At 43.8% G+C, this 25,252-nt stretch overlaps 1 protein-coding gene across 8 annotated transcripts; it reads right to left on the bottom strand.

Annotated features, from left to right (window-relative positions):
* Positions 1-917: 917 nt before the first annotated feature.
* Positions 918-23,684, bottom strand: LOC124211803 (myosin-IIIb). Of its 8 annotated transcripts, XM_046611290.2 has the most exons (17): positions 13,484-13,517; positions 8,437-8,768; positions 8,043-8,324; positions 7,228-7,812; positions 6,736-7,127; positions 6,296-6,624; positions 5,699-6,202; positions 5,322-5,608; positions 4,799-5,112; positions 4,337-4,704; positions 4,097-4,246; positions 3,737-3,999; positions 3,446-3,654; positions 3,244-3,324; positions 2,818-2,976; positions 2,695-2,716; positions 2,365-2,512 (listed from the first exon to the last, which is right to left on the bottom strand). In XM_046611290.2, the coding sequence occupies exons 1-17, from the start codon at positions 13,500-13,502 to the stop codon at positions 2,501-2,503; spliced, it is 4,308 nt and encodes a 1,435-aa protein (XP_046467246.1). In that variant the 5' UTR covers positions 13,503-13,517; the 3' UTR covers positions 2,365-2,500. The 8 variants fall into 8 exon arrangements, with proteins under 8 accessions (XP_046467220.1, XP_046467211.1, XP_046467229.1 ...); XM_046611302.2 differs by lacking the exons at positions 2,365-2,512; positions 2,695-2,716 and having other exon boundaries at positions 2,837-2,976; positions 3,244-3,340; XM_046611264.2 differs by lacking the exons at positions 2,695-2,716; positions 2,818-2,976; positions 3,244-3,324; positions 13,484-13,517 and adding an exon at positions 23,422-23,684 and having other exon boundaries at positions 918-2,512.
* Between the last annotated feature and the right edge of the window lie 1,568 nt (positions 23,685-25,252).

Consider the following 25,252-nt stretch of genomic DNA (forward strand, 5'->3'; position numbering starts at 1 on the left):
ACAATTTCTGACAGTTATAACCACGTAGATGCATTCTTTCTCTTGGAATCCCGTTACCGCTACGTTTTATGATCAGTCGATGGCAGAATATTATTACCAAATTAATTCTGTTTCGAATTCGTTGAAGATTTAGACACCGTTTGCCATTTTTTAGCGGTTGACGTATTATTTTTGGAACGAAGTTCCTTATCGCTCGTTCACCGTAGGGGCTAGGCGGAAAAAAACGACACCAAAAAACCGACACTTTTTGGCTATAGTGCTCGTTTGCTATAGTGCGCGCGATCTCCCTCTCTCTCTCTCTCTCTATTCCAGCGTGTGCGCGCGCTCTCTCTCTCTGTCTCAGCGCTTGGGGTGGGAGACGGCAGCAGCGGTCTCTCTCACTCACAGCGCACGACTATACTTCGCCCCTCTTTCTCTCTCCTACAGCGTACAACTATACTTTGGGCCGCAGCGCGCTCTCTCACAGCGTACGTCTATACTTTGCCTCTCTTTCTTTTTATATCTTTCAAAAACACATTCGTACGATTTTATTACCATTCCTTCATATATTTGATTTTTCATTTAATTATTCTTCAATTAAACGTTCTTAATTTATTCAATGAGCAGTAATATAGCGTAAGGAACTTCGTTCGTACCGGCTGTCCCATGACAGCTCTCATGTTTTTTAATTACACAGACGATTTGCGCTGAATCTACTGATTCGTAAGGGTAACAGGATTATTCTGGAAAGTTGAGTCTCCTTCAAATAGGTAAGAAAAAATCCGATATCGGGTATTTCAATATCTCAGAGCGTTTGAAGCCTAAAAAATGCGAGAAAAAAGCAGACCAAATATTATTTTTCGGAATTGCAATATTCCGAGCTTGTATGTTGATTAAAGCAAAGGCGAGGTTTTATTCATATATTATATTCTATGATATTCTGTAACATATTTTTGTATTTGGTATCACTTCGTACAATCTGCGGAAGAAGAAGAGGAAAAAAAAGTTATGTACAAACTACCTCAACGAATCCTAATCTCGTTATTTTTATCCAGTTCGGAGTGTATGTTATTTCATTTATTTTTCTAACCTAACCCTATAATATGCTGTATAGGCATGTTAGAATTTCGAATAGTCAACGATAAAAATAATAATACAGTTTAATCTTGTAAATATTCGGAGTCTATGTGTGGCGGGGCCTATTAATACATCACTTTTATTCCTCAAGTTGAACTTACTTGAATTATCGTGTTAATTTTCACCTGTACCTATACATATAACGTGTCTTTGGCACAACCTCTGAGAAACGAGGCTGTGACTAAGGACAAATTCATGGCTATCCGTCGCTGAGCTGGCGAACAGAATTCCAGATTAATATTTTTACTTGAAAACGTGTGTGATTATTGTTAATCGCGTGAAAGTAATTAAGAGTATCCCGTACGTAGATACGAAAGTAGTGGGTGCAGGTGGTTACACAATCACGACTACAGCCAGTATCGTTAATGCGGCTAAATATATGTTTAATTTTTAAATAAAGCTGAATAATGACTAGTCCTACAATGCGCTGCTTCCCTAAAAATCGGGCAATGTAATGGTACATCAGGCTGTGCAACAAGAGTGAATATTTACCACTTCGTATCTGATGATCATCCTATCTTCAATTATCACCATGCCTAACATAGAGGGAGGGATGTGAACAGATATAAGGAATTATACAGAAAAGCGCGAGTTATCGAAAACTCAAACTTGGAAATCGCGAATCATAAGCAGGATCACGTTCTTCGACAACGAGGCCACATGAAATCGAAGACGAATGATGCACTGCAGGTATCGCAAGCTTTGCCATTGGCTACAAATGTAAACCCAATTGAACCAGAATCGTCACTTGACATTCGCAGTCCGTTGATTATTAGGGGCGAGGGGAGCTCTCCGCTTCACGTGTTTTTCCGGAGGAGCTTGTTTCGGTATTGGAATACCGTTCACCGAAAATCCGCCCTTTCGTTTCCTGAGGGATTCAGTCGGTAGGTACTCGGCAGGACGCAGCAGCTGTCGGAAATTGTAAGGTCCATTCATGTCCTCGTTCGTGTAATCATTCGTCCTTGGTCCTTCTTGACTGCGTGATCTTTCGACGGTGGGTCTGAGGAGGTACCTTAGCTCTGGGGAGGCTTGGTAAGGGTATTTTTCGCGCGGCGCGGGAATGGCCGCCTTGTGGTAGGCGTTGTTTCCGTTCATGATGTTGTGCCCGATGACTGGCCTGTGTTTCAGGCCGTTTTCCATTCCGTTTCGAGGCCCATTCGGCACTCCATTTGCCTGAGGCATGTGGGCAGGGTTGTTCAACCTTGCCGCATAGTTTATCGCTTCTAGGTGACGCTGGTTAGCGAGCTGGGTGCTACTCTGGACTCCGTTGTTCCGTAGGCCATGTGGATCGTTGACACGCGGAATGATGATTGGCACATTATGGGTAGACTTCTGCTGGTTCCAATTGGTCGGAGAGGGGCGCATGTTGTGGTTATATACGCCGTTAGTCTTTGTACTGTGGAAAAGAACGGTTTTGATTAACAGAATTCCAAACCAGGGCTCAGTCGCATGTTAATCATCGATGGGACACAGCAAGTCATGGCATTTCGCTGATGGGGTCGCACCCTAAGAAGAAATTTCAAGTTTAACGACGCACTACACTGGGACCGTTAGGGGTTATTCTGTGAGCGAGTTTACCTGAAAGTTTTCCATGATACCTCTATGTAAGGTAAAAAAGGAAAAGAGCACAGTTTCAATTAACACCGAATAAATAGAGGTAAAGAGAAATGTTCAACGAAGGGATGCTACTGGAAGAAAGACCTGATCTGTTTTTCTCCTGCTTGAGACTCCGCTGGATTCCGCAAGGCCTTGTGCCAAATGTCCGAGAGATGCTGTTCGGGGGCGAGAGCGTAGTCGCCCTGCGCCATTAGTCTGTCTCTCCGCTCCGCATCGACCTCGAGAACCTGACTGATTCGCGTCCTGTGGCATTAAATTTCAATCGAGTTGTAAGAAACGACAAGGAGCCAAGCGATTCTGCGGAATACCAAATAACTGATAGATGGCGGTACTGCATCTACATAGGGGAGTCTAGCGAACCTACGATACTCGGGGCATCCCAAGGACGAGAAGTGAATGACATTCGCACGAGAGTCTGGTCTTTAAAACGCAATAAAAATCTAGTGTCCCTTGGGTCACTCCGCGTATTTTTCATCAGCGCCAGCAGCATTGCTATTGATATTGCTCTACCTCGAGGATGGATGAAGGTCATTTTCGAGCTGTATCAACGGTGAGTCCCAACCAGCTTCGTCGTCTTCGAATTCCGAACCACTTTCGATGCGAGCGTCAGAATTATTGCAAAATTAAATCAGTAATAGAATTTCTTATCGTCTCACTAATCGGAAGAAGACACTTTGAATTCAACGTTCCGTACTGTGGTCTCAATATTTACCTGCTCATTTCTTCCTTCAGATCTTTGTAGTATTTTGCAGTAGCTTCAGCATCGGGTGGGTTTCCGTTGCGGTATTCCAACATCTTGTGAACCATGTCGAAGCCCTCGGGGCGCACGTAGTCAGGTGGTGGTTCCTCAACATCGTTCAGGCGGATGCCTGGTTTGTTTCGACGAAGGTTCTTATGGACATCTTGATTTTTCATGTGAACCTAAAATCGAGCGACTCAATTGTAGCGGAACAATGCACTTGTGGAACAGTATGAGCTGTCAGACTTCACGAAAAAAACATACGTTCTGCGAAAAGGCGATGAGATCGGTTTGTCTTAGTTTCGAATGCACCGGATCCCGTGGAGGATGAACGGATTTCTTCTTCTTAACAATTTCCTCCTTCCTGAACCATCGTTGAACGATAAAAGCAGCGTCTTCGTTTCTCAAACCCTCGCGAAGAAGTGCTTGAAGACCATCTTGTTTGTTATCGTAGTTGTTTAAAATTCTCTTGAATCTTTCCTCCAGTTCATAACCGAACCGTCTTCGGATAGTAAATCCTCGGAAATCTGTTGCGGAGATGCGTATACGTTAAACACATTCCTTTATCTGAGCGGATTGCAACGAAACATGCAATTGTTTGCGAGGAATAAATAAACTACTCACGACTCTGAATAATCACAGCAGCCGTGTCCTCGTTAAGATTCTCCTTTCCTTTGTTGAGCTCGTTCACTGCAGCAACATCGATTTGCTCCTGTGTGAAACCACGGAGGAGCTTAGCCTTGAACCAGTTCATACCAGTCTTCTGTTCATTTTCTGAAACCATGCGTATAATATGCGTTATGAAGTTATTCACCTTGATCATAAAGTTCACCAGTAGGAGTAAAACTGAGTGTAAAAGCTTACCTCTTGCTTTTTCCAGAGCCAGTGCCTCCTCCTCAGCCCTCTGTTTGATAAGTTGTTCTTCCAAATGCTTCCTGGTAAGCCAGCCCCGAATGTGCCTCTGTAGAGTAACGATGGAGACAGCGAACTGCCACTTTTGTTTTCTGTATCTAATCTTCGCCAACCATCGGCGTACGCATGCTTGTACCATGATGATTTTCTTCAGCTGCTCCTCGTACATCTTTGAAAGGAACTCGACGTGATAGTACTTGAGGAATACCTTCGTCTTACCCAGAGCCCAGCCGTCCATTTTCAAACGGACCAAAAGCAGCCGACAATTGTCACGATTTGCAACCACTCTCTCATCGTATCCAAATGCCAAGAAGCAATACCTGATGAGTTCATGTCATATTGTTACTTTGGCACTGAGTATTGTCAGAGATGAAATGGAATAGAGCCCTTTTGTGAAACAAGGGCCGTGCAAACCTTTTGAGAAAGTCGTTGAAAGGGATCCTGTGGGAGAAACCATTTTGACGAATTCTTATGGTCTCCAGAACACCGGTGTATCTGAGCTGCTTGATTACCTTCTCCTTATCAAAAAGTCGAGGACTCTTTGAGTCGTTTGGTTTTATGCAACGAACGAATTGTGGCGAGCCGGATACCATCTTTTGGAGGAGATCCATGAGGGAGAAACGGAAGTAGGTCGCAACCGTCTGTTGTGCTCTGGATTGCGAGGCAAGTCCGCGACTACTGTACCGATCCTGAAATAGTTTTAAAGGTTGTGGAACCGCCGGAAGATCCTTTCGGCACAAAAAATATTCGTTAGTATCGTTCAGGTCAAGGGTTCGATCGGGAGAAAGCCTTGGAAGCGACACGGAGGCCGGAACGAGACAAAGAACATTCTTGTAGCCACAGTGAATTACGATGAAGCAATTGTTTCAATGACCAGCTGAAAAACACTGCAGAGCGACGCACACGCATAGTAAGCTGAACATAACTGTTGTTTTACCTTCGTACTTTGGTGAGACTGTGAAATCTTGCGGGAACCTGTGTCGTACAGAGCTGAGTACAAGTTTCCGGTCCTTGTGATTGGACATTGAAACAGAAACCGCACCATATCGAACTGAGACTGTCGTATCAACTGGATGACCTCAGGTGGCAAAAAGTTTCTATTCTTCTCTAAGAATCCGTCCGCCTGATAAACAACACGGCCAGCAAAGTGGTGAATGGCGAAACAAATGGCGTCAGATTTTGGTCGCACGTAGAATTTTGACTTGACATTGTTGTGGAACTTTTCTGAAAGGTAATGGAAAACAACGGTTGAGTATTTGTTAGCAGTAGGCTTGTTTAATAGCCGTAATCATAAAATCTCTGCGAAGAACTCACCAACGAGAGACCTGTCAGTTGCCCTTGGGAATCTACTTTCCTCGTCGAGAAGAGCGAGCAGGCCAATCGGTCGGCTGAGAAGCATGTCAAGGACGGGACGGTTGTCTGAGAATTCAACAAGATCAACGGGAATGCCCTCAGCCATGTATTCTTGTTGTTCCCAAGTGAATATATGCTGGTTAAAATAGTACTGGATCTGCTCGTTGGCAATGTTGATGCACAGTTGTTCGAAAGAGTTCCTGGGGAAATTTTCGAAACCAAAAATATCAAGAAGACCGATTGCCAAAGGTTCGTAGTTAGCACGGTCGAAGTTCAACAGGCAGTTGATCTGGTTCACCATCCAGTCGAAGAGGCGACCGTAAAGCCCTTTGGCCATTGCATCCCGTGCCGCACTCGCCTCAGTCACGGTATTATTTCGCGTAATGGTCTCACCTCGAGTCACTACAGAGTTTGAGGTCAATGCTTCGAGAAGATCAATCGCCTCTACACCCAGCAGTCTCGACACTAAAGTAATGTTTTTGTTTTAGAAGGAACATAAGTGTTAGTCTTTAACAGAGGTTTCTCAGAATTCTGTTCATCTAGATAGGGCTAGATTACCTCTGTGAAGCGGAGCCATATCGATAACTCTGCTTTTATTATCGGTGTTATCTTCGCTGGCCACTTCAGCAAATTCGATATCACCGAGATGTAAGATCGCCGCTAAGACGCCGTAGACAGTGTCCACTTCTTCATCCCTAAAACCGAGTACCTTGAATCCAGCCTTCAACTGCTGAAACTTGTCTATGTGAGTCTGCGAGGTGTGGCTGTGGTCGGCAAGGTATTTGTGCCGTTGTCGCAAGCCTGAGTCCAAGTGGAACTCCTTCAAACGATTGTCAGCGTCAAGGCCATCGTACATGTAATAAAAGATATGGAAGTTTCGCTCTCCCCTGGAAAAAATTATCTAATCAACTACCCCGAGTCTGATAATTTTATAGTTGCGCTTTAAAGACGATATCTTTGTTACAGACATAAAGTTCGGATTACTTAATGAAACTTACTCAGCCTGAGCTACGACTCTGGATTGCTCCAGTAAGTAGACAGCAATCCTGGCACCAGTAACCTTGCCACCTTTTGTCATCGTGAGATCTAGGTACTTGCCGAACCTTGAGGAGTTTGCGTTGATTCCCGTGGTTGCGTTACCGAAGGCTTCCATGATCGGGTTGATCTGTAGGATTCTCTCCTCCAGGTTGCGATTCGGTGCTTTGCTCAGGTAAACCAGCTGCTTGAGTAGCAGATTGGCACTTTCAGTTTTACCTGCGCCGGACTCTCCGCTGATAACAATTGCCTGATTTCGACGCTGATGCAACAAAGCCTGATAGGCAGCATCCGCCACCGCGAATATATGCGGTGGATTATCCGATCTGGCCTGACCTTTATACCGGCGTTGTTCCTTCGAAAAGATGATCCCCGATTAGCGTGAGGCTATGAAGACTTCCCGACATTTGAGTTCTGAGAAATAGAATTTAATATGCCACGTTGCTCATACTTACAATTCCTGTGTACAGCCCAAGATTGGCGAAGGGGTTCACTGCCACCAGAATGTCGCCGATGTAGGTGTATATCTGGGCGTGCTCGTAGCGGTTTTGGAGTTGTTCAACAATGGCATCTTCGGAGAGAAGATCCAGAGCAGCGAGGTCATCGACGTACATTTTTTCCGGTTTGGTCTTGCGGTCAGTCTTCAGCTTTCCGTGCTTGGTCGTAACTTCGGGTTGCCTATGAACGCGGCCGTTGGATCGTTGTCGTGAAATTTCCTCACGGAGCTCTTCGCGAACCTGGTCAAGTACCGCGGCAACATTCACCAGGAGTGGGTGTTCAGCAAGTTCACTTGCGAAGGGACGGTGTTCCAGGTCCTTAACTAGACATTCGGAAATGAAGTCTGTCAACTCCGGGGAAAAAAGATCTGGATTCTTCAACGATGGCGGAGGATTTCGTGGTATTTGAAAGAGAGCCCGCATCGGATGAAGTTCTGACAGTGGTGGGTCACCGTCCGCCAACTCTATCGCAGTTATTCCAACTGACCAAATATCACAGCGCGAATCGTAAGAGGAATCTAGCTGCTGCTCACATGCTATCACCTACAACCATGAGACAGATTATTATCATCATGTTCCTTACGAAGGTTATCAAGACAGAGTACAGGACGATGCTGTAGATTGTTCCACTATCAGACTCAATCGGTCAGTGACATCAACGAACATATCGGAACATACCCTAATTAATTTTTATCATATTACCTTTCCCCTCTTCGATGTTCAACTGATATTTCTGGAGCAGGCCAAAATATAGAGCACTACATATTTCTCACCTCAGGAGCCATCCAGTAGGGAGTTCCAACGGAAGTGTTTCGCCTGGCCATAGTAGCTGCCAGATGCGAGGAGACCCCAAAGTCAACGAGTTTAACTCGCGCCTCTTCAGTGAGGAGGATGTTGTGACCCTTGACGTCACGGTGCATGCAGTGGTTACTGTGAAGATAGATGAGGGCCTCGACGGTTTCTCTGATGATGTAGGCAATCTGGTCGTCGGTGAGACGCTTACCGCGCTTCTTCAGTCCCTGGACTAAATCCGTGACTGATCCACCGGTGCATAGCTAACATAGAGGATGTTCAGTAATCGGGATTACATTCCGAAGCTGCAGAGTCCGGTTCGTAAAATCCAATGAAAGATGAAAGTTTCTGAGTTAGATTTTTATGGATACGAACCTCCATGACGAACCATAACTGGTCTTCCTCCTGAGCAGGGGCCTTTTTCAGGAATATTCCATGGAAGAGGGGTATGTTTGGGTGGAGGCTCAGGTCCCTGAGGACTAAGTATTCCTCCTCGATTTCCTCGATGTTGTCGGCAACATTTTCCAAGATCTTTACCGCGACAAGGGAGTCCGTCGTCTTGTCTCGCGCGGAGTAGACCTCACCATAAGTTCCTTCGCCAATCAACTCCTGGAGCGAGAACCGCTCGTCGGGGTCTGGTAGCGAATCAAAATTCAAATGTTGACTCAGACCGTGGTACGCCATGTTGGTCCCACCACCAGTCATTTCTGCAAACATCATCGAGTCACATTACGGCTCTGTTTCTATAACGGAATGACCGTCCCCTCACGCGGGACCTCTAGCTTACCTACAGCAAGGAAATATGAGTAATAACCGGCGACGGCCAGGTTCTCTTACAGACGGTAAACATGTAAACGCGGTACAACCTCATCCGTAAAATCACGTGAGTCCAACCGGCCGGACCGTTCGATGAAGTGACTACACAGCTAGTCGTGGATTATTTGCGTTGTCGGTTGACCACTCATTGAAAACTTGATACTCTTTGGTTTCCGCAACACCAGGTCAAGCTACAAGTTGCTTATTTTTGCGAATCCACTTCGACGTACCGTGACGGAAAAACTACTTGTTGCGCGTCAAAGTTTTGCCCGCTGGAATATCCACGGTGTTCGCTAATAACTGAACGGCGGTTATAGACTGTAAGAATCCCGAATTGAAAACATCGACTACGGAAGCGATGAGTCAAGTACGCGCTATGATCGGTGTTGGGCGACAATCATTTGTCAGGTCTCGGCCTATCTCGACAAGGTGTAATATAACAATTAATCAGTCTCAGATAGTCTCTTGAGGCAATTATTGCTTGATTGCGAAAGCAGTAAAGTCGGGAAACTCACTCGCGACGAAGAACGCTTATCACCGACAGATGCCGTCATCGTCGATAGATTGCCAAACCGTCGTATGTCTTACATTTCCAACCCGAAGAAGCACTGTCCATGCTTGGAGAGATAATAAACAATGCTACGGCAGTCGAACGAAACCATAAATCAAGGATAAATCATGAGGCAAGCAAGAGCTAGGACATATCTTATCTCAGTATCGTGAAAACTGCGGGCGCTGCGCCGATGGTGCTACTAACCAATGACGTCTCCCATTTTGAACAGTCCCGCTGGTTATGGTTTATAGGACTCTTCTTCCGGCGAAAATTTTCGTTCAAACTCTCATCCTGAACACCGTGCACCAAGGAACGTCGTTCAGACAGTAAAGTGATACAGTTCGAGCGCTCGCTACCCGAATACCTGTCCGGTGATAATGGGATGAAGCTGGCAGGGGTGGCAGCCACTGGTGTCGCCCCAAAGTATCGAGATACCGTACCCCGAAAAGCGCTCTCTCAGGCACGATATTCCACCACTCTACACGCCAATGGCCATGCCAAGCCCGGAAACCCTACAAGACATCGTGAAGCCGGTCGGGGCGACCAGGTCGACCGACGACGAGCGGGATATCAGATTGGAAATGACGTTTCATCGATCACTTTCTTGCTAAATGTTCTAACTTTATTTGTTTCGCATGCGATGCCGGTTTTTTACTGCAGATATCGCTATGTATGACCGAAAAACTCTAGTTGATATCCGCAATTAGTTTATACCTAATAAGTTGGACTTGGAACGATTATGCAGTACGGTGAAAAGTATTCTATGCTAACAATCAGTTGCAGTCATATCGCTTAGTCAATTGTTCTGTTAATTGCACCAAGTTTGAGTATGTTAGTCTTATGTACTTATATTCAACTATTGCTTGCATTTGTCGGTTGCACGGCAAAGGAGAATTGATACCATATCGTACGAACGTAGGATCGGAATGACTGGATATTCGGCAGAATAAACTTCATCAATAATTCATAAATCAACAAAGAATGGTCCAATGAAATAAAACAGACACGGTGTAGAACATCCTTCGACAACGCGTTCCGTGAAATCATTGCACAAATCGGGAAAACATATTTCCAGAGTACAGAGGATAAATTTGTTGCGTACGATACATTCATGCCGTTGTAACGTACCGAGAATAACAATGGAATTATTGTGGGAAAAGATTTCCGACGAAAACTATGTCTATTTATAGTCAATCTCTTAAGCTGACCGAAGTCCCCTCCAAGTTGCGTCAAGATTCATTCCGTAGCTTGGATGACTTTTGCTAAATCGATGAAAAGAAAGTCCGCCGTAAATTTTAATCGACCATACCGCGTTAGAAATTTGAAACTTCGAATGGATGCACCCCTTTCACGTTTCTTTTATGCATGCACCTGCAGCTTAGTTCGTGAGAAATCTTTGATTCATCGATGTGGTGACGATCGTATAAAATAAGCTTTAGAAAAATATAACGTCTAGCTGGCACCGCTCCCGAAGCGTTTTCAGCGCAATTTCGCAATGACAGAGCTTGTACATATTCGCCTTTCGAAATTCATTTGAAAAGCCTCTGGTTATTCGTACAACCTAGAGTCCCTACAAAACAGAGTCCTGTAAAAAAAGTTCTGAAACGTTCTTGAAACTATAAATAATAAAGCCCTGAAAACAGGTATGATTTTAGACCATCCGAACTGTTCAGTAAGAAATATTTTGTTTTTCCAAACAAAACCTTGGTGCGATAGGGTAAACGCTAATTTCAGGCCAGCAATAAAATTAAATATTTGGTTTTCGAAAACTTGACTTTCGACGAATTTTAATGCGGTGCGTCAAACTGCGACTGATTGAGCCCGACGCTGTGACCGAGCGGTGGAATATCGGTGATGGATGACGTGTTGGCGCGGGTATTAGAGCACGAAGCCCGTTGGGAAAATTGGCTTATGTCGAGGCAGAGTTCGAGTCGTTGCGATGATAAGTGTAACTATACAGACGTTAGTAGTCGGCGCTAGTTAAGAAAGAAAATGAATTCTTTCATCGGTGGGACGATCCTTGGCCGACTTGTTCCAGTTGCCTGCCGAATGTGGCTGTCTGACAGTTTGTCATTCTCGTTTTATGCCGCTTGCGATTAGCCCTGATATAATATCTCGGCACAAAAAATGGGGCAATTTGTATATAACGATCAGCCGTTTCGACGAAAACACTGGTCGTGGATGAAACGCTCGAAATAATTGTTAGGTGAACCCTGACGAACAATTTGCTCCATACCTGTAAACCCAATTTTCAATTATCCTTATAAAAGATTAAGCGTAAAAGATAAATTGTCTCGACCATTGATGCGTATGGTACGTTTTTGGTATTTTTCGAGTTCAAGGAACATTCACAAACGTAAATTCAACATGCTAATGAGTAATTTTCACCGCAATCCTTGTAATTCTAACTCCAAAAAAGTCTTGTCCATAAAATTACCGACGCCCATGTAAAAGGAAGAGGTTTTTCATCCGCGTACTCGATTATTATTCTCTTTGTTTACCCAAAGGTAAGCTCTTGTAACCGAAGCGCATTTGGATCGGGCACGCAGGCAATTAAATCTGATTATTATAGCAGCATGCGATAAAGTACATGAACGATGGAGTGATGATGATTTAAGTACTCGTGGGTTACACAATGCTTACTCGTTACTTTTTCGGTTGTAAAATTATCAGCCGTGGTTTGTTGGGAGTGGAATGCTATAACGGCATAGTTCACACCGTGAACTGAATATGTTGTATTTGTATTCTCTCTCGATCGAACCTACGTACGTCTGTCACTTTCACTATGCGCGTCGTGCGGGGCGGAATTGATGGAGAATTAAATATTCCGTGCAGGTTACTAGCTAGATACAATTTCTGTGTACAGTTTTCATGGGAGTGCCAACCTTGGAATTTCCGGTCTATTTCCGGAATCAGTTTCCTGCCATCATCGGTGGGCCGAAAGAGCAGCCAAATGAAACTAACGATACAAGAAAAAAAAAGGCTGGATTATTGTGTTACATGAAAGAGGAAAAAAAAAAAAAGAAATTAAAAAACAGCAAAAAGCCAAACAAACGCAAATTACTTTCGTCACTTGTGATCATTCCGCGAGGCATATTGTCGTGGATCGCGAAACTGGCGGCACCGCAATAAGAACAACAAGCGGCACTATTAACCAAACGATCGCGAGGTTCCGGTGCGTTAAATCTTCTCACCGTGACGTCGTAACGGTACGATGCGTAGCTAAGTGCGTTTGAGTTAGATCAAAGCTTCTTTGCGCGAATAATGTGTGCGGAGGCTTCGAGACTTGGGAAAAATCTACATAGAGACAATCGGGCTCGAGGCCGATTTTTTCAGAGCTTGAAAAATGGCCGATTTAAATTTTACTTCACGGCTCTTGACGCGCCGATCAATTCTTAACGGGCAAATTAATTACGCATGGGGTCATGGGCTTATTGTTAGTCAATTCAATCGGTGTGGAGTGCGAAATCCACGAATCGGCCGCTTCGCCAATTCGTTGTACGTGGTTATAGCCGGTTAATCGTAAAGTTACACACCTGATGGTCGATTGTTCTTTTATTTACGGCAAACGCTGTTTTTAACGGCGCCTGTAAAACTAATTTCTATCGTTGCTCTATATGGCAACTTTTTTCATGCACCAATCGGGGGCATTTTTTGTTATCCAAATTCGGTCTACACCGCACCTTCTCTTATCCATCCATACGCGTCTGCAGAGAAACCTCTGCAGAGTAGAATAACGGTATTGATGACAAATTGCACATGTTTAATTAATGATCGCATACGGTGATCCTGAAATTTTTGAGACCAAAAGGCAGTTGATATAGATACGATCAGGGTAATTAGTGAGTCCACTTTGAGCGGAGAAAATTGTTTGCTTAAACATGCTCGTGTGGTTGAACGTCCGATTCGTGTCAAAACTGGCATAATAAGGACATTAAAAGGTGACCTGGAGTCAAGCGAAAACACCCGTCACTTTCGGTCGGAACTGCAATTAATTTTAGTTCTTTTCTCCGTGTCGTTTTAAATCACGGAAAAAGGCTACCGCCAAATTACCGTTTAGATCGTGCAGCATCTCGGACACCCGGAGTGACTCCGTCTCGCCTCCAGGAACTCAGAGCCAAGGAAACTGGGATGCGGGATTTCGGCGGTCCGTCGAACGTTAGGATCTATTCAACGGTCGTTACCTCACATTTGTAAACTGGGCCAGAGGTCAGCTGTCCGCTTAACTGTTTTTCTCTTCTCTGGTTCTCGGTTACACGGTTCCATGGATTCTCCTCCTGCACTCCAGCTCTCACCTTCCAGCCTGATACCAATGCCTATTTTGGACCAATGCGAATTGAAACAACGGTCTGACTCTCTTTTCCACTGAAATACTCGATCATGATTCTCGTTAATCAGTCGCTCTAGTCGAGGAAATAAAGCACTAAAAACGGCCCAACTGTCGATTTTTTGAGCAGTAAGACGGATTTTAATGCGGTTTTTTGCATTCGATTCGTAAGAGCGCCTACAAACTTTGTGAACTAAATTGATTAATTAATTTTTTGAAAATGCATTATGGCATTAATAATATGCATTTTGCAAGTGCACTTCCAAGAGACACTAAATAAAAAATTTGCTACTCGGGGGTTTTTGGGGTCGCTGAACACGAATATCGCCACGGCAACCGTCTCCGAGGTACCTGGTGCCCAGGGTGGACAGTATCAACGTCTTCTCTTAGAGTTTTGGCGAAAATTGTGATCGAATTTGTCGAAACTCGTTGCTTGGGGGTTTTTGGGGTCACTGAATACGAATATCGATACGGCAACCGTCTCCGAGGTACGTGGTGCCCAGGGTGAACGTTTCAACGTCTTTTTCTGGAATTATCTTGAGTATTATCATTTTTACCTCAATTAAAGTATATTGTTCTTAATTCAATCACAAATTCAATCACAATTTTCGCCAAAACTCTAGGGGAAGACGTTGATACTGTCCACCCTGGGCACCAGGTACCTCGGAGACGGTTGCCGTGGCGATATTCGTGTTCAGCGACCCCAAAAACCCCCGAGAAGCAAATTTTTTATTCAGTGTCTCTTGGAAGTGCACTTGCAAAATGCATATTATTAATGCCATAATGCATTTTCAAAAAATTAATTAATCAATTTAGTTCACAAAGTTTGTAGGCGCTCTTACGAAGCGAATGCAAAAAACCGCATTAAAATCCGTCTTACTGCTCAAAAAATCGACAGTCCATTGCTTTATTTCCTCGACTACTCCACGTATCGGCGATGATCGCGCAGGGCTTCCAATTATAGCTAGATCCTTTGGGGATCCTAATTATCCAGATGCAGCTCGTTTACTATGAAATTAATTTCACGCAGGGTAGAATAAGGTCAAGGGTTATCCAACGGGCGAGATTGGGCCGAAAGTTTGAAATTCGTGGAACAATATTCAAACTACGTTCATTCCGTGATGTACAGAATAACTGGTATTCCAGTTCACGTAGCGTCAAACACTGAAAGCTCTTGAAACAAATTTCTGAAAATGATAAATCTCTCGAGGACAAACGCAACGTGATTTCGATTCGTTGCTCGTTATGCACGTGTTCAAAACATAATTGCGGGTTTCAAGCTTTCGATGATCGAGTTTCGAGGCATCTGGCCAATATTTTCACCGTATTTTTTTGTTCCGGGCAGTTGTACAGTCAATCGAAACGTGATCGACGTGCAAAATTCTGCAGCTCCTCTCTTTTTATCGGCGACACATCGCGGCGGCGTCGGCGCCCGGGCTTTCACTGCGATCCTCGTTGTGCATTCTCGTTTCTCCATACTTCGCGGAAACAACGGCGATGATACATATAAGGTACGGAAGAAAAACGGAGAAGCGAATCGAGGGCGAAAGGTGCGAGAGTCTCGAGTTACGGAGACTCGGAGAGGCTCGTGTTTCTGGACAGTTTGCACTCGTTCGTTTCCATCAATCGAGTCGACCGTCGCGTTTCGACTTCTTTATGCATTTGGAAAGTCGGGAACCGGATATACCGGAACTCATACCCTGCAGAGTCATCGCCCTACGGTCTACATTATACAAGCCCAAAGCCGAAAGAGACCGTTTAAGAGAATGCGAGTTTCATCGATTGGAGGAAAGAAGATACAATAAGTATTTTTAAATGTAGTTCAGTTTCCACAACGATTTGGTTGAGATTCGACGTTTTTTTTTTATTTTTTTTTTAATAACGGATACGATAAGATTCCATATCCTCATTTCAGTCTGTCACGATATTTAATTTCGAAAGGTTTCCGTACATTTGCACCGATCTTAGATTGCATCGGATACTTATTGAGATTAATTGGGCACGAAAACGATCGAGAAAATAAACGGCTAAGAATGTCGAATTCGCAAAACGACCGAATTCGCTCGTTTTAATAAGTCCTGACCTTTCAGCGTCCGTCGCGATTGCGCTGAAAGAAATATAAAAGATGAAAGGCGTGAGATAACCGGACGAATTGCTTTCATACTTTCTGTCCCACCTTGCGGACGAAGGTGCGATCAGCGTATCGTCAGAAATCCCATACAGTTATCAGAAGACTGCTCCGCTTGCTCACGGACTCGTTTATTGGGAATCGGGTCGAAAAAGCGCATATCCAAGAAACAAATGGAGCGGATTAAATGAAGGAAGGCCCCGCCGCAGACCCATAAATCAGGTATTCACCGATCCGGAAACGCCGTGCGGGGATAAATAAATCGCGGATGATCCATCGATTCTCTCAACCTTATCAGCCGTCGTATAACATGGTTACTTGCAGCGGGCTGGAGTGCAGGTTTTCCGTTTGATTGGGTCGTTAGCGCTCGGATAGGTGGGTAGGTACCGCTGCTTCGAGTATCTCGCGATGTTGGGTCAGTTTGCGTCACCGGCATCTCGAGTCGCGGCGCACCTAGAGAAAGAAAGAAGCCGCTGCGTTGCTGGTATTACGTATTACGCGTTTAATAACTGTTATTACGGAGGGGCCCGGTCAGTCTCCGATATATCAATATTAAGGAACGGGCCGAACCAACCGGCAGACACTTCGACATTTTTCACGTCGGTTACGACGATTCGGTTACATTACGTACACAGCTGTCTACGATTAATCGCTGTGCTATCACTAGTCGAAAATTCTTCAACATTCACTGTGATGAAACGCTTTCTAGACGGTAATTGCGAGCAGAAATTGTGCACGTAGTTGGCATCGCAGTGAGAATGACAAAGAATAAACGATTCTCGATTAAGTCGATTATTTTTACCCGGTTAATCGAGTATAGTCGACTGTTTTTCAAACTCGAGTATTTACGTTTTTTACTCCCATAAACGACGCGATACAACATATGAATTTATGCGATTAGAGTATCAATTATTATTATCACTGTCCTGCTTACTAACTACCTATTTGAGATAATAAGAGAAAGATAAATGAATTGTTTCACTTAAAATTAGAAAATATTATGAACGAAACTATAAATTATCAAAAAGACTTTTCCACTATTAAGATTATGTATCGAAGTTTACGAAATTCTGGTTTCAAACGTACCATTTCGAAGACTACGAAATAATCGATTGATCGATTAATTTTTAATAGATTCAATCGAGTCCTTTTCGATAATTTTTTTGGACTCAATTAATCGATTATCTTTAGGTTAGTGGACATCGCTACGATCGCAGAAATTATCTAAGCATTATCACTGTACGTGCGTATTGCAAAATCAATCTTGAACACCAGATATGTGTCGTATCCAAAAAGAGGCTGCGTTTTAATCGCATCACCAACGTTCATAGGTATTCATTTTCTGCCATTACAAGCTCACAAGTCTATAAAAAGTCTCACGATTTTCTCAACTTTTTCCTCAATTTCCAACGAGTTATTCAACAACCAACTACTAGGATGTAACGTCGTTGCAGCAATAAGCAAAGGCGAGCAACAAATCAATATACAATGTATATCGCGGTGTCCCGAAACGGACCTGATTGTTTTACGTTGCCTCGTCGAGCGTGATAAATCGCGAAATACGTCGTCAATCAGTTCGCGATAGTTTTTCCCCGGCTCCGATTCAAGCTTTACGAGCTGGTCAGGCGTTGAATCGAGAAAGCTGGAGTCGACGGACTCTCCGTTCCTCCCTCGCGGCTGTTTAGGAGAGCGGGAAACACGATTATGGGGGAGATAAAGTTGCGTTTTTGTCCGAGGACGTCGTAACGAGACGTCGGCGTAACGATTTAATTACACTCGCGAGGATTTGCACATCGCGAGACAAGATCTTTCCCATTATTATATGAACCGAGATCGAGGATACGGCATAATCATCTCCAGCCGACTGCTGATAACGCGCTTTCGTCGTCACCCAGCCGATGAATTAAAAATGTTTGCCATAAATACTGAAGCAAAAATTGTCTTAAAACCTGGAGGAGGTAGGAGAATATTTAGAGGTTGCTACCAATTATTGTTATACTTTATATTGATTTTTATGCGTACACCTTACGGACTTACGTATATATTAGTTTATGTTTTTTGTATCGTGGTTCGATTGATCGTTCACCAATCAACAGCAAACAGCGCCTAACAATTCCGCAGTTGGCCGTTCTCGTCTTTTATACGAAAGATTAATCGTCTCGTAGAAATTTGGATAAGAGTTTTTGATACCGAAATAAGAGTATCGCATAACCTTGATGTTCCTATTTCGTTTTCAGTAAAATAATCTTATATATATATATGTATGTGTGTGTACAAGTTCGTAAGGCGTACGCACAAAAATAAATAAACAATATTACAATAATTGGTAGCGATCTCTAAATATTTTCCTACCTCCTTCAGTCTTCACGACAGTTTTTTTGTTTATCATTTGTCACAAATTTTTCGAGCGGCACCTTGAAACAAAAAACAAAAAAGTTATAGGCGGATATTTTCGTTGCGATTATACGCCGCGCCACGTCACTTCCGACTGAGACCGTTTCGGATTTTCATCACGTAAGGCCTAATAGGTGGTTTCGTGAGAGTCTAATAAGTCACGATGGAGCCTGGTTATTGTATGCTAATTTCCCTTGCGCAGTTCATACTTGCACAGTCGTTGATCCTCCCACGGCTCCGACTCGAGTCAATAGACGATTTTTCCCGTATCGCCTCGAGGATATTCTTCGCGGTTGCATTGTTGTTTTTCTCGCAGAACGAAAGTCGTAACGATTCTTCTCGGACTCGGTGTCTGGTAATTAATCGTGAGAAACCTCATTACGCAATATCTATTCGTAAACGTCTCCGACTCGCTCGATCGAGTTACTTCCTAGATAAAACTCTGACTCGAAGCTCCAGATCCAGGATTACCAAGTACATTATCTATCCACGGGAAACTAGCGTGGCTACGCTGCGGTTATCAGCTAACCGGAAGTGTCGCTTTGCGACGGATGATCATAAGAGTTTCTCCTTGTAATCGTGCCTCTATACGATACGCTGAATTCGCCTACCACAATCAATTTCAGGAACCAGAAGAAGCCGAGGAAGGAACAACCGATTCCAGGTTAGTCTTGCCAACAACGATCCCACTAATTTCTGCATTATATGTATAAACAGAAGTGTCGATTATACGTGTTACAATTTTTCAGCACCTTGTCACGTTATCAACGAGTCATAGCATGAGTCGTTTTCGCCATTTCCGGTGGAAAAAATATCATTGCGAAACTTGCGCCGAGGAAGAAAGCCGGACGAGATAGTAGAGCGAGAGTTTCCCTGCAAAACACGGCGACAACGAGGACAGCTGAACTTGCTCAAGCCGCGGCACTCATTTTGCCACGGACGGTTTTACGCTTCTGAGTTATTGTTTCATGCCTACCGACTTTGCGGCTCCTTTGTACACCGGTGTGCATGGTTATTAGGGATTTCATTCTCTCTTATTCCGAAGGTACGCCGGCTCTGCCTTTCGAAGTAATTCGACGTACTTTGCCAACGAAGACTTAGGGAACGACTGTTATAAAGGACTGCATTGAAAATTACTAGTTTCCGACCATATCGGAAAGTTTATTCACGGAAATAGCAAACCTTGGAGTCTTTGTCTTGTGCCAAGGTTGCAGAATCGTTTTCGCACGAAAAGAGAAACGGCCAAATTGGACCAGAGCTGTAATAATTGTTCGGTCGTGCCATATTCTTGCGATTGAATCAGCCAATTTCTATTCAATTTACCATATTGACAAAAAGCGGAATGCGGCAGACAGCTGATATTTACGCTACCTGCTTATTGTCAGACACTGCAAGGCAAGCGGCGAGGCCTTATTATGTAAAGACGTTCGATCGAGAGGTTGAAAAATTCACTTGAACGAACCAAGGTGAATTTCTTCTTCAGCCCTGGATACGCGTTATACTTTCTTTCGAAGTAGGTAGACTTCGAACGCGCAAGAGGACGAAAATAACAATTACATAGGCATATAACTAACTGCGGTTGTAAATTACCCACCATAAAACCCCATCTCTGGATGCACGGATTGATTTTTCTTCCTTCCCGTTCTATCCGAATTACCGAAAATTATCGACAATTAGTACAACCAACTTGTTCACGTTTCACAAATTCAACCATCGATCGGATCCACGCCGTCCGACGTTTCTCCGGCTGCCGGAGTGACTGATCGTTTGTTCGTGAAATTGGTGAAAACCATCCGTTGCAATCGGGATTTGTTAACCGATTGCCAGAGTCGAATCGATTCGCTTCGCAATTCTCGGCCTGCAGTGGAGGAGCACTTCGGTTCGGTGGTCACCGAGTCAAATCGCCGACCGGATAACAACGAGTTAAATTTGTACAACCGCGTATAATTAACGCCCATTCGATCGGTGCAATTACACACCGCGTTGCTGCGAAGAAAGTCAACGTCGACTATATCTCGAAAGGTATTCAGAGCCGAACGCTCGAACGTCACAGATTATTGGCTTTGATAGGCTTCGTTCATATTGTACTTTTTCACTTGTATAACTTGCACAGCCAGCGGAAAATCCTCTCGCTCTATAGCTGGCCGGACTTTAAAATTCTCCTTGTCTTGGCGTTTCGCATTCTCGCTACGTCTTCATTAAAAAATTTCAGGACCCGCGTACATGTAGTGGGAAGAAAAAAGAAGCAAACTCCTTATAAGTGTAAGTATCCGCGTATAAATCGCCACGGCACACATCAAAGTCCTAAGAAAAATTCATGATCCGTATCGCGAATACAATTCGAGCCATTTTGCTTTCTTCATACGAATCTCAAACGCAGCTGTATACCCAGCGAGTGAAATTACTCGACTTGGGAGCAGGACTGGGACGTTGTTACGATCACGCCCGTTTCAAAATTTCATTCCGGCATTTCCTCTCTCTATTTCTATCGCTTTTATTCTCTTATGGCTTGGCATTTTCGTCACACAGATCGGAGGTCACTGTCGAATGGACCGAGACATCTCATGGTTACATTCGACGATGAGATTCGTTGACACGTTCCTTGTCACACGATCGAGTCATTTTCGAAAAGTGATCGACGCATTTAACTTCGGGAAGATCAAACTGATTGCGGCTGAAGTCTCCAACGGTCATTGTTTCGTAGCTATATAAACCAAGGGCAATTTGACGTCCGATTTCCGGATCCAATCGACGACAAGTCAATAAAACGCGTCACGAAACGTCGATACGTTGACTCTTATCGAGTGCCTTACACAAGCACGAATCCAAGCACACGTTATTGATGAAACTTGTATCGTTCGGGCGAAAATTTTCACCGGGTAAGCCAGCCGGTGTTCAACCCACGTGTCAAACGCGTGGAGCCATCAGAGCCCAAAAAAATAAAGAACTGTCTCGGAGTATCGCTCATCGATAAACGAGATAACTGGCAATTAATCATTGATAATAAAAACCCTTTATTATTTGCTCCATTGTTGTCATTTTTTTCTCCTCTACTCTCTCCTCGATCTCGACGCGAGGATAAACGTGATGTAACTGGTTCTGACACAGCGGGTACGTACCTCCAAGGCTGACCGGTCGAAGGTTGCAGGAAAACTATGTCGATCCAGAGAACGGTCAGGCTGCATGATTTCGATATTTTATTGCGTATTAACGAGTCGCCGAAAGCGATTAGGGTACTTTTATTGTAATCTTTCTCATATCTATTGGCAGTTGAACCTCGGAGAAAAAGCGATTATCGATCTAAGTGGAAGCTTTCTTGCCGAATAAGCGACTCGCTGATTTGTGCAGGAATCGTTCGCGCACACGCGATAATTGAAGTGAAAAGTAAGGTTGCTCGGAGGCCAATTGTTGACCTCCAGCTGCTCCGAAAGAGACTGCGAACACCGTTTTCGTCAACATACGAGTAAGCACATACACGCCTATCGGACATTCCACCTCCGATCAAGCGGCTTTCACCCTTTCAATTCCTTTCCACGATCGCGCAATCGTTTTATCCCCAACATTGTTCCCAGCAATCGGCCACATTTCCCTGCAAACCGATCCTGAATCGGGAAGATAAATTCAAGATTCCGAGTTACCGTAGCGATTTCCGAGGTGTTGAGCAACAAAGTCACGTCTAATTAGCACGGAATATATTCCCATATAGTACGTATGCGAATACCATTAACAATCACATTTCTTCCCATGCATGTATCCACTTACGGCGTACAGCCAGACGCGATTTTTGCTCTCACATTCGAGTGCGTCCGAATCGAATCCGCAGTTATCTAATAAATCGCAAGCTCTCTCGTCTCTCTCACTCTCGATATACATTTCAATTGACGGGCGTTGCGTATTACGTCACACGTGCGTACAACAAATACCTGTACACACACTCGGGTATATTATTTCGCGCTGTTTACGTGTCGTATAATACATTCGGTCGGCGTATAAGATCGTACCGCCACAGGTGCGCCTATTTACTCTACGGATGTATAATATTACATACATATTACAGGCGTGCAGATAGGCATGCAGATACGTCGCGTCTATCAATTACGTATTACGAATGCCACGCAGAATCGCGTTTAGGATACAACGATGTGTCACTCCGCCAGACAGCCCTCCTAATCTGACTACAAACCAGGAGTGTTGACCACAATGGCATTCCTTATTCAGTTTTATATTGACCGCTTCCTAATTGAGCCGGTTTTATATTCGGCTGATCGGTCATTCGCACGCATACATCCTCCGCATGTACATAATGATATATCCCTCGCGCAAAGACGATCTCGTTGGGTTAGGTTAAGCTCGGTCATTAGAGATGATTACCGATTCACATCAGGTTTTGAATTAATTATCGGCTATGACCCAGTCAGTGAATAAGTTATCGGCACAGTTGCCGGATAATAAACATAACCACCTGCAGTATGCATATTATAGGTATATTTACAAAATTACTGTAAACGTCAACATACGATAGATTATTGCTGTGAAACCTCTAACCTAATGGAGCAGCAGCACCTTAACAACGCCGTTATTCAGGCTGCGATTCAGAACCCGGGACGTAATTAATAACAGTCACAATCAAGGTGACGGTAAATTTTCCTTCACACTATTTTTCTCAACCTGTACGCAACGATTCAATCGAGATTTTTTTTACCGTCAACATTTTAACCGTACGAAAAAATATTTTCAATTCAAACAGTGAAATTTCTTGAAACGCCTCCGGAGAATGAAACAACGTAAACATCGTAGTGGCAGCAATTTTTCCTTCGCCATCGACATAATTATTATCAGTGAGGATGTTCGCATACTCGAAGAGTCGAACAATCTGACCGGTAAAAAAAGTTTTCAAATAAAATGTCAAGAATCCCTGTAAAAGTCGACGGATCATCGACGTTTTGTCGATCCTCCTCGCTGTCCCGAATCGCGATATTATTAGTCGTTATCGCATAACGGTGACGACGCCTCGAAAGTCCCAAATATTTTCGTAGATCGTGCATCGAATTAGCGGTACCTTACGCGATCGGCGGCGGTTTTTTCAGGCTTAAAAGAGAGGCGATATTCTTGAAATTTCGTCTCGCACCGCGAAATACTCACGTGTCTCGGCGTCGTTTGTCCGGCTAGTATAGTAGCAGCCAATTATCTCGCGCTACCGTTAGCAGTGCCTGCAGTGGTTCTCAGCCTCCGGTTAACTCTCGCATGTTTCGGAGGCGTTATACGCTCGATCGGCGCCCGAACTTCACCCTCGTAGATTTAACGCTTCGACTCGGTGACGAACGACCGGCAATCGAAGGCCCGGAACCGAACTCGCCGATCACGAACCGCGAAGATACTGAAACGCCTCCTCGACTACCGCACTCTTTACCATTGTCGTCCTTGTGCCCTCCTCGCAACGCCGACGGCACTCCGGTCCCCTTCCAATCCTGGCCTCCCTCCTCCTCCTCCGCCGCCTCATTTTTTCCCCCCTTCTTCGCAGTTGACGACGGAGACCAACGCGGATGCAGGCCTGGTTCTTGATAAGACGGAATACCACGTGGTCCGGCGATACCAGATGCGGCGCTTTTTCTCTCGACTCCGTCCGTGATCGTGAAACTTTTTTTTACTTATTCCATTTTCTCGAACATGTCTGCGGGGAATATTTGTTTTTGAAATAAGTGATATCGTCATTGTCGGATTAATTTCTCGCTTAACGGAGTTTAACGTCTGCAGGTACTTACGATTAATCGCACTCGTGCATAAATTCGAATCGAAATTGACGGTAATTTATACTTTGAATCGTCGGAGATGTTTTGTTGTTTTCTCTTTTAAGCGAAGTTTGTCATTTCTACTGTATAAGATAAGGTGACATTTCGCGAAAGGCTTGACCCCCGGACTTTTAGGCCAATCACGCGCTGCGGAACCTCTCTTGTAGTTAGAGAAATTTCGGTAATTACTTCAATAGCTCGAATAATTATCGTACAACTTTCGATTTTTTATTCCACACGCCGACGGATTCCACACGTTGACGGTTGTAGTTGTAGAATCACTTAATTTTTCTGCTTCTGTCGTTCATTTCCTGGTCATAGTTTGTCGTCTCTGAAACACCGATCATTCAAAAAAAGTGATAAATCTTCTGTCAAACTTCTACACTATGACCAATCGCTGACAAGAAATTCCGGATGGATGTATATTATATATGTCAAGCGAACAGCAATCCATACGCAAATAATAGATTTTCGATCATTTTTATTTTTATAGTTCATGATGATCGAAACGCTAGAGAAGTGAATATGAGTTATTCAACGTAATGTCGAACACTTTCTTTAGAATTTACTGTTTACTTCTGCGTGGCTCTGTTATTATAAGATATAGAATGATCGGATGACAACATTTTCAACATCCTCGCAAGTTGCAGTTCTTAAGGGGGTTGCATGGGTATTGGTCTTTCAAAAAACTCAAGTTTTCTAGACTTTTGTCTTTAAACATAATAAAAGAAATTATTTTAATCCAACTTGAGATACATGAATTATATTTCGTAAAATTCTTATCCATAAGTGTTGAAAATTCAGTCGCTTAGAACTAGTTTTCGGAGACCAAGTACTACCGACTAAATTTGCCACATTTTTGGATAAAAACTTTACGAAATATAATTCAAATATCGATCTCTCATATACCCTAAGTTTGATTAAAAAATAATTCTTTTATTATGGATTCTTTGAAAGTTCAAGACCTACGTAACCCCTCAAAAAAGGTTGAAGCCATCGATACAGAAAGGTGTCCTGCACTAAAATGCCTGTTCCTGGTATCCCCTTCTGAAATTTCCTCTTTAATCCTCTTCAACCATGCGAGTGCTTTCTGTAAATTAACCTCTGTGAAAAGTGAACTCAGGTGTGATCCAAGCTACATGTTATGTAGGTATAAGGTACGTGGGAACGGGCAGATAATGGAT

This window comes from Neodiprion pinetum, chromosome 1 (assembly GCF_021155775.2).
Source record: "Neodiprion pinetum isolate iyNeoPine1 chromosome 1, iyNeoPine1.2, whole genome shotgun sequence".
Classification (NCBI taxonomy): domain Eukaryota; kingdom Metazoa; phylum Arthropoda; class Insecta; order Hymenoptera; family Diprionidae; genus Neodiprion; species Neodiprion pinetum.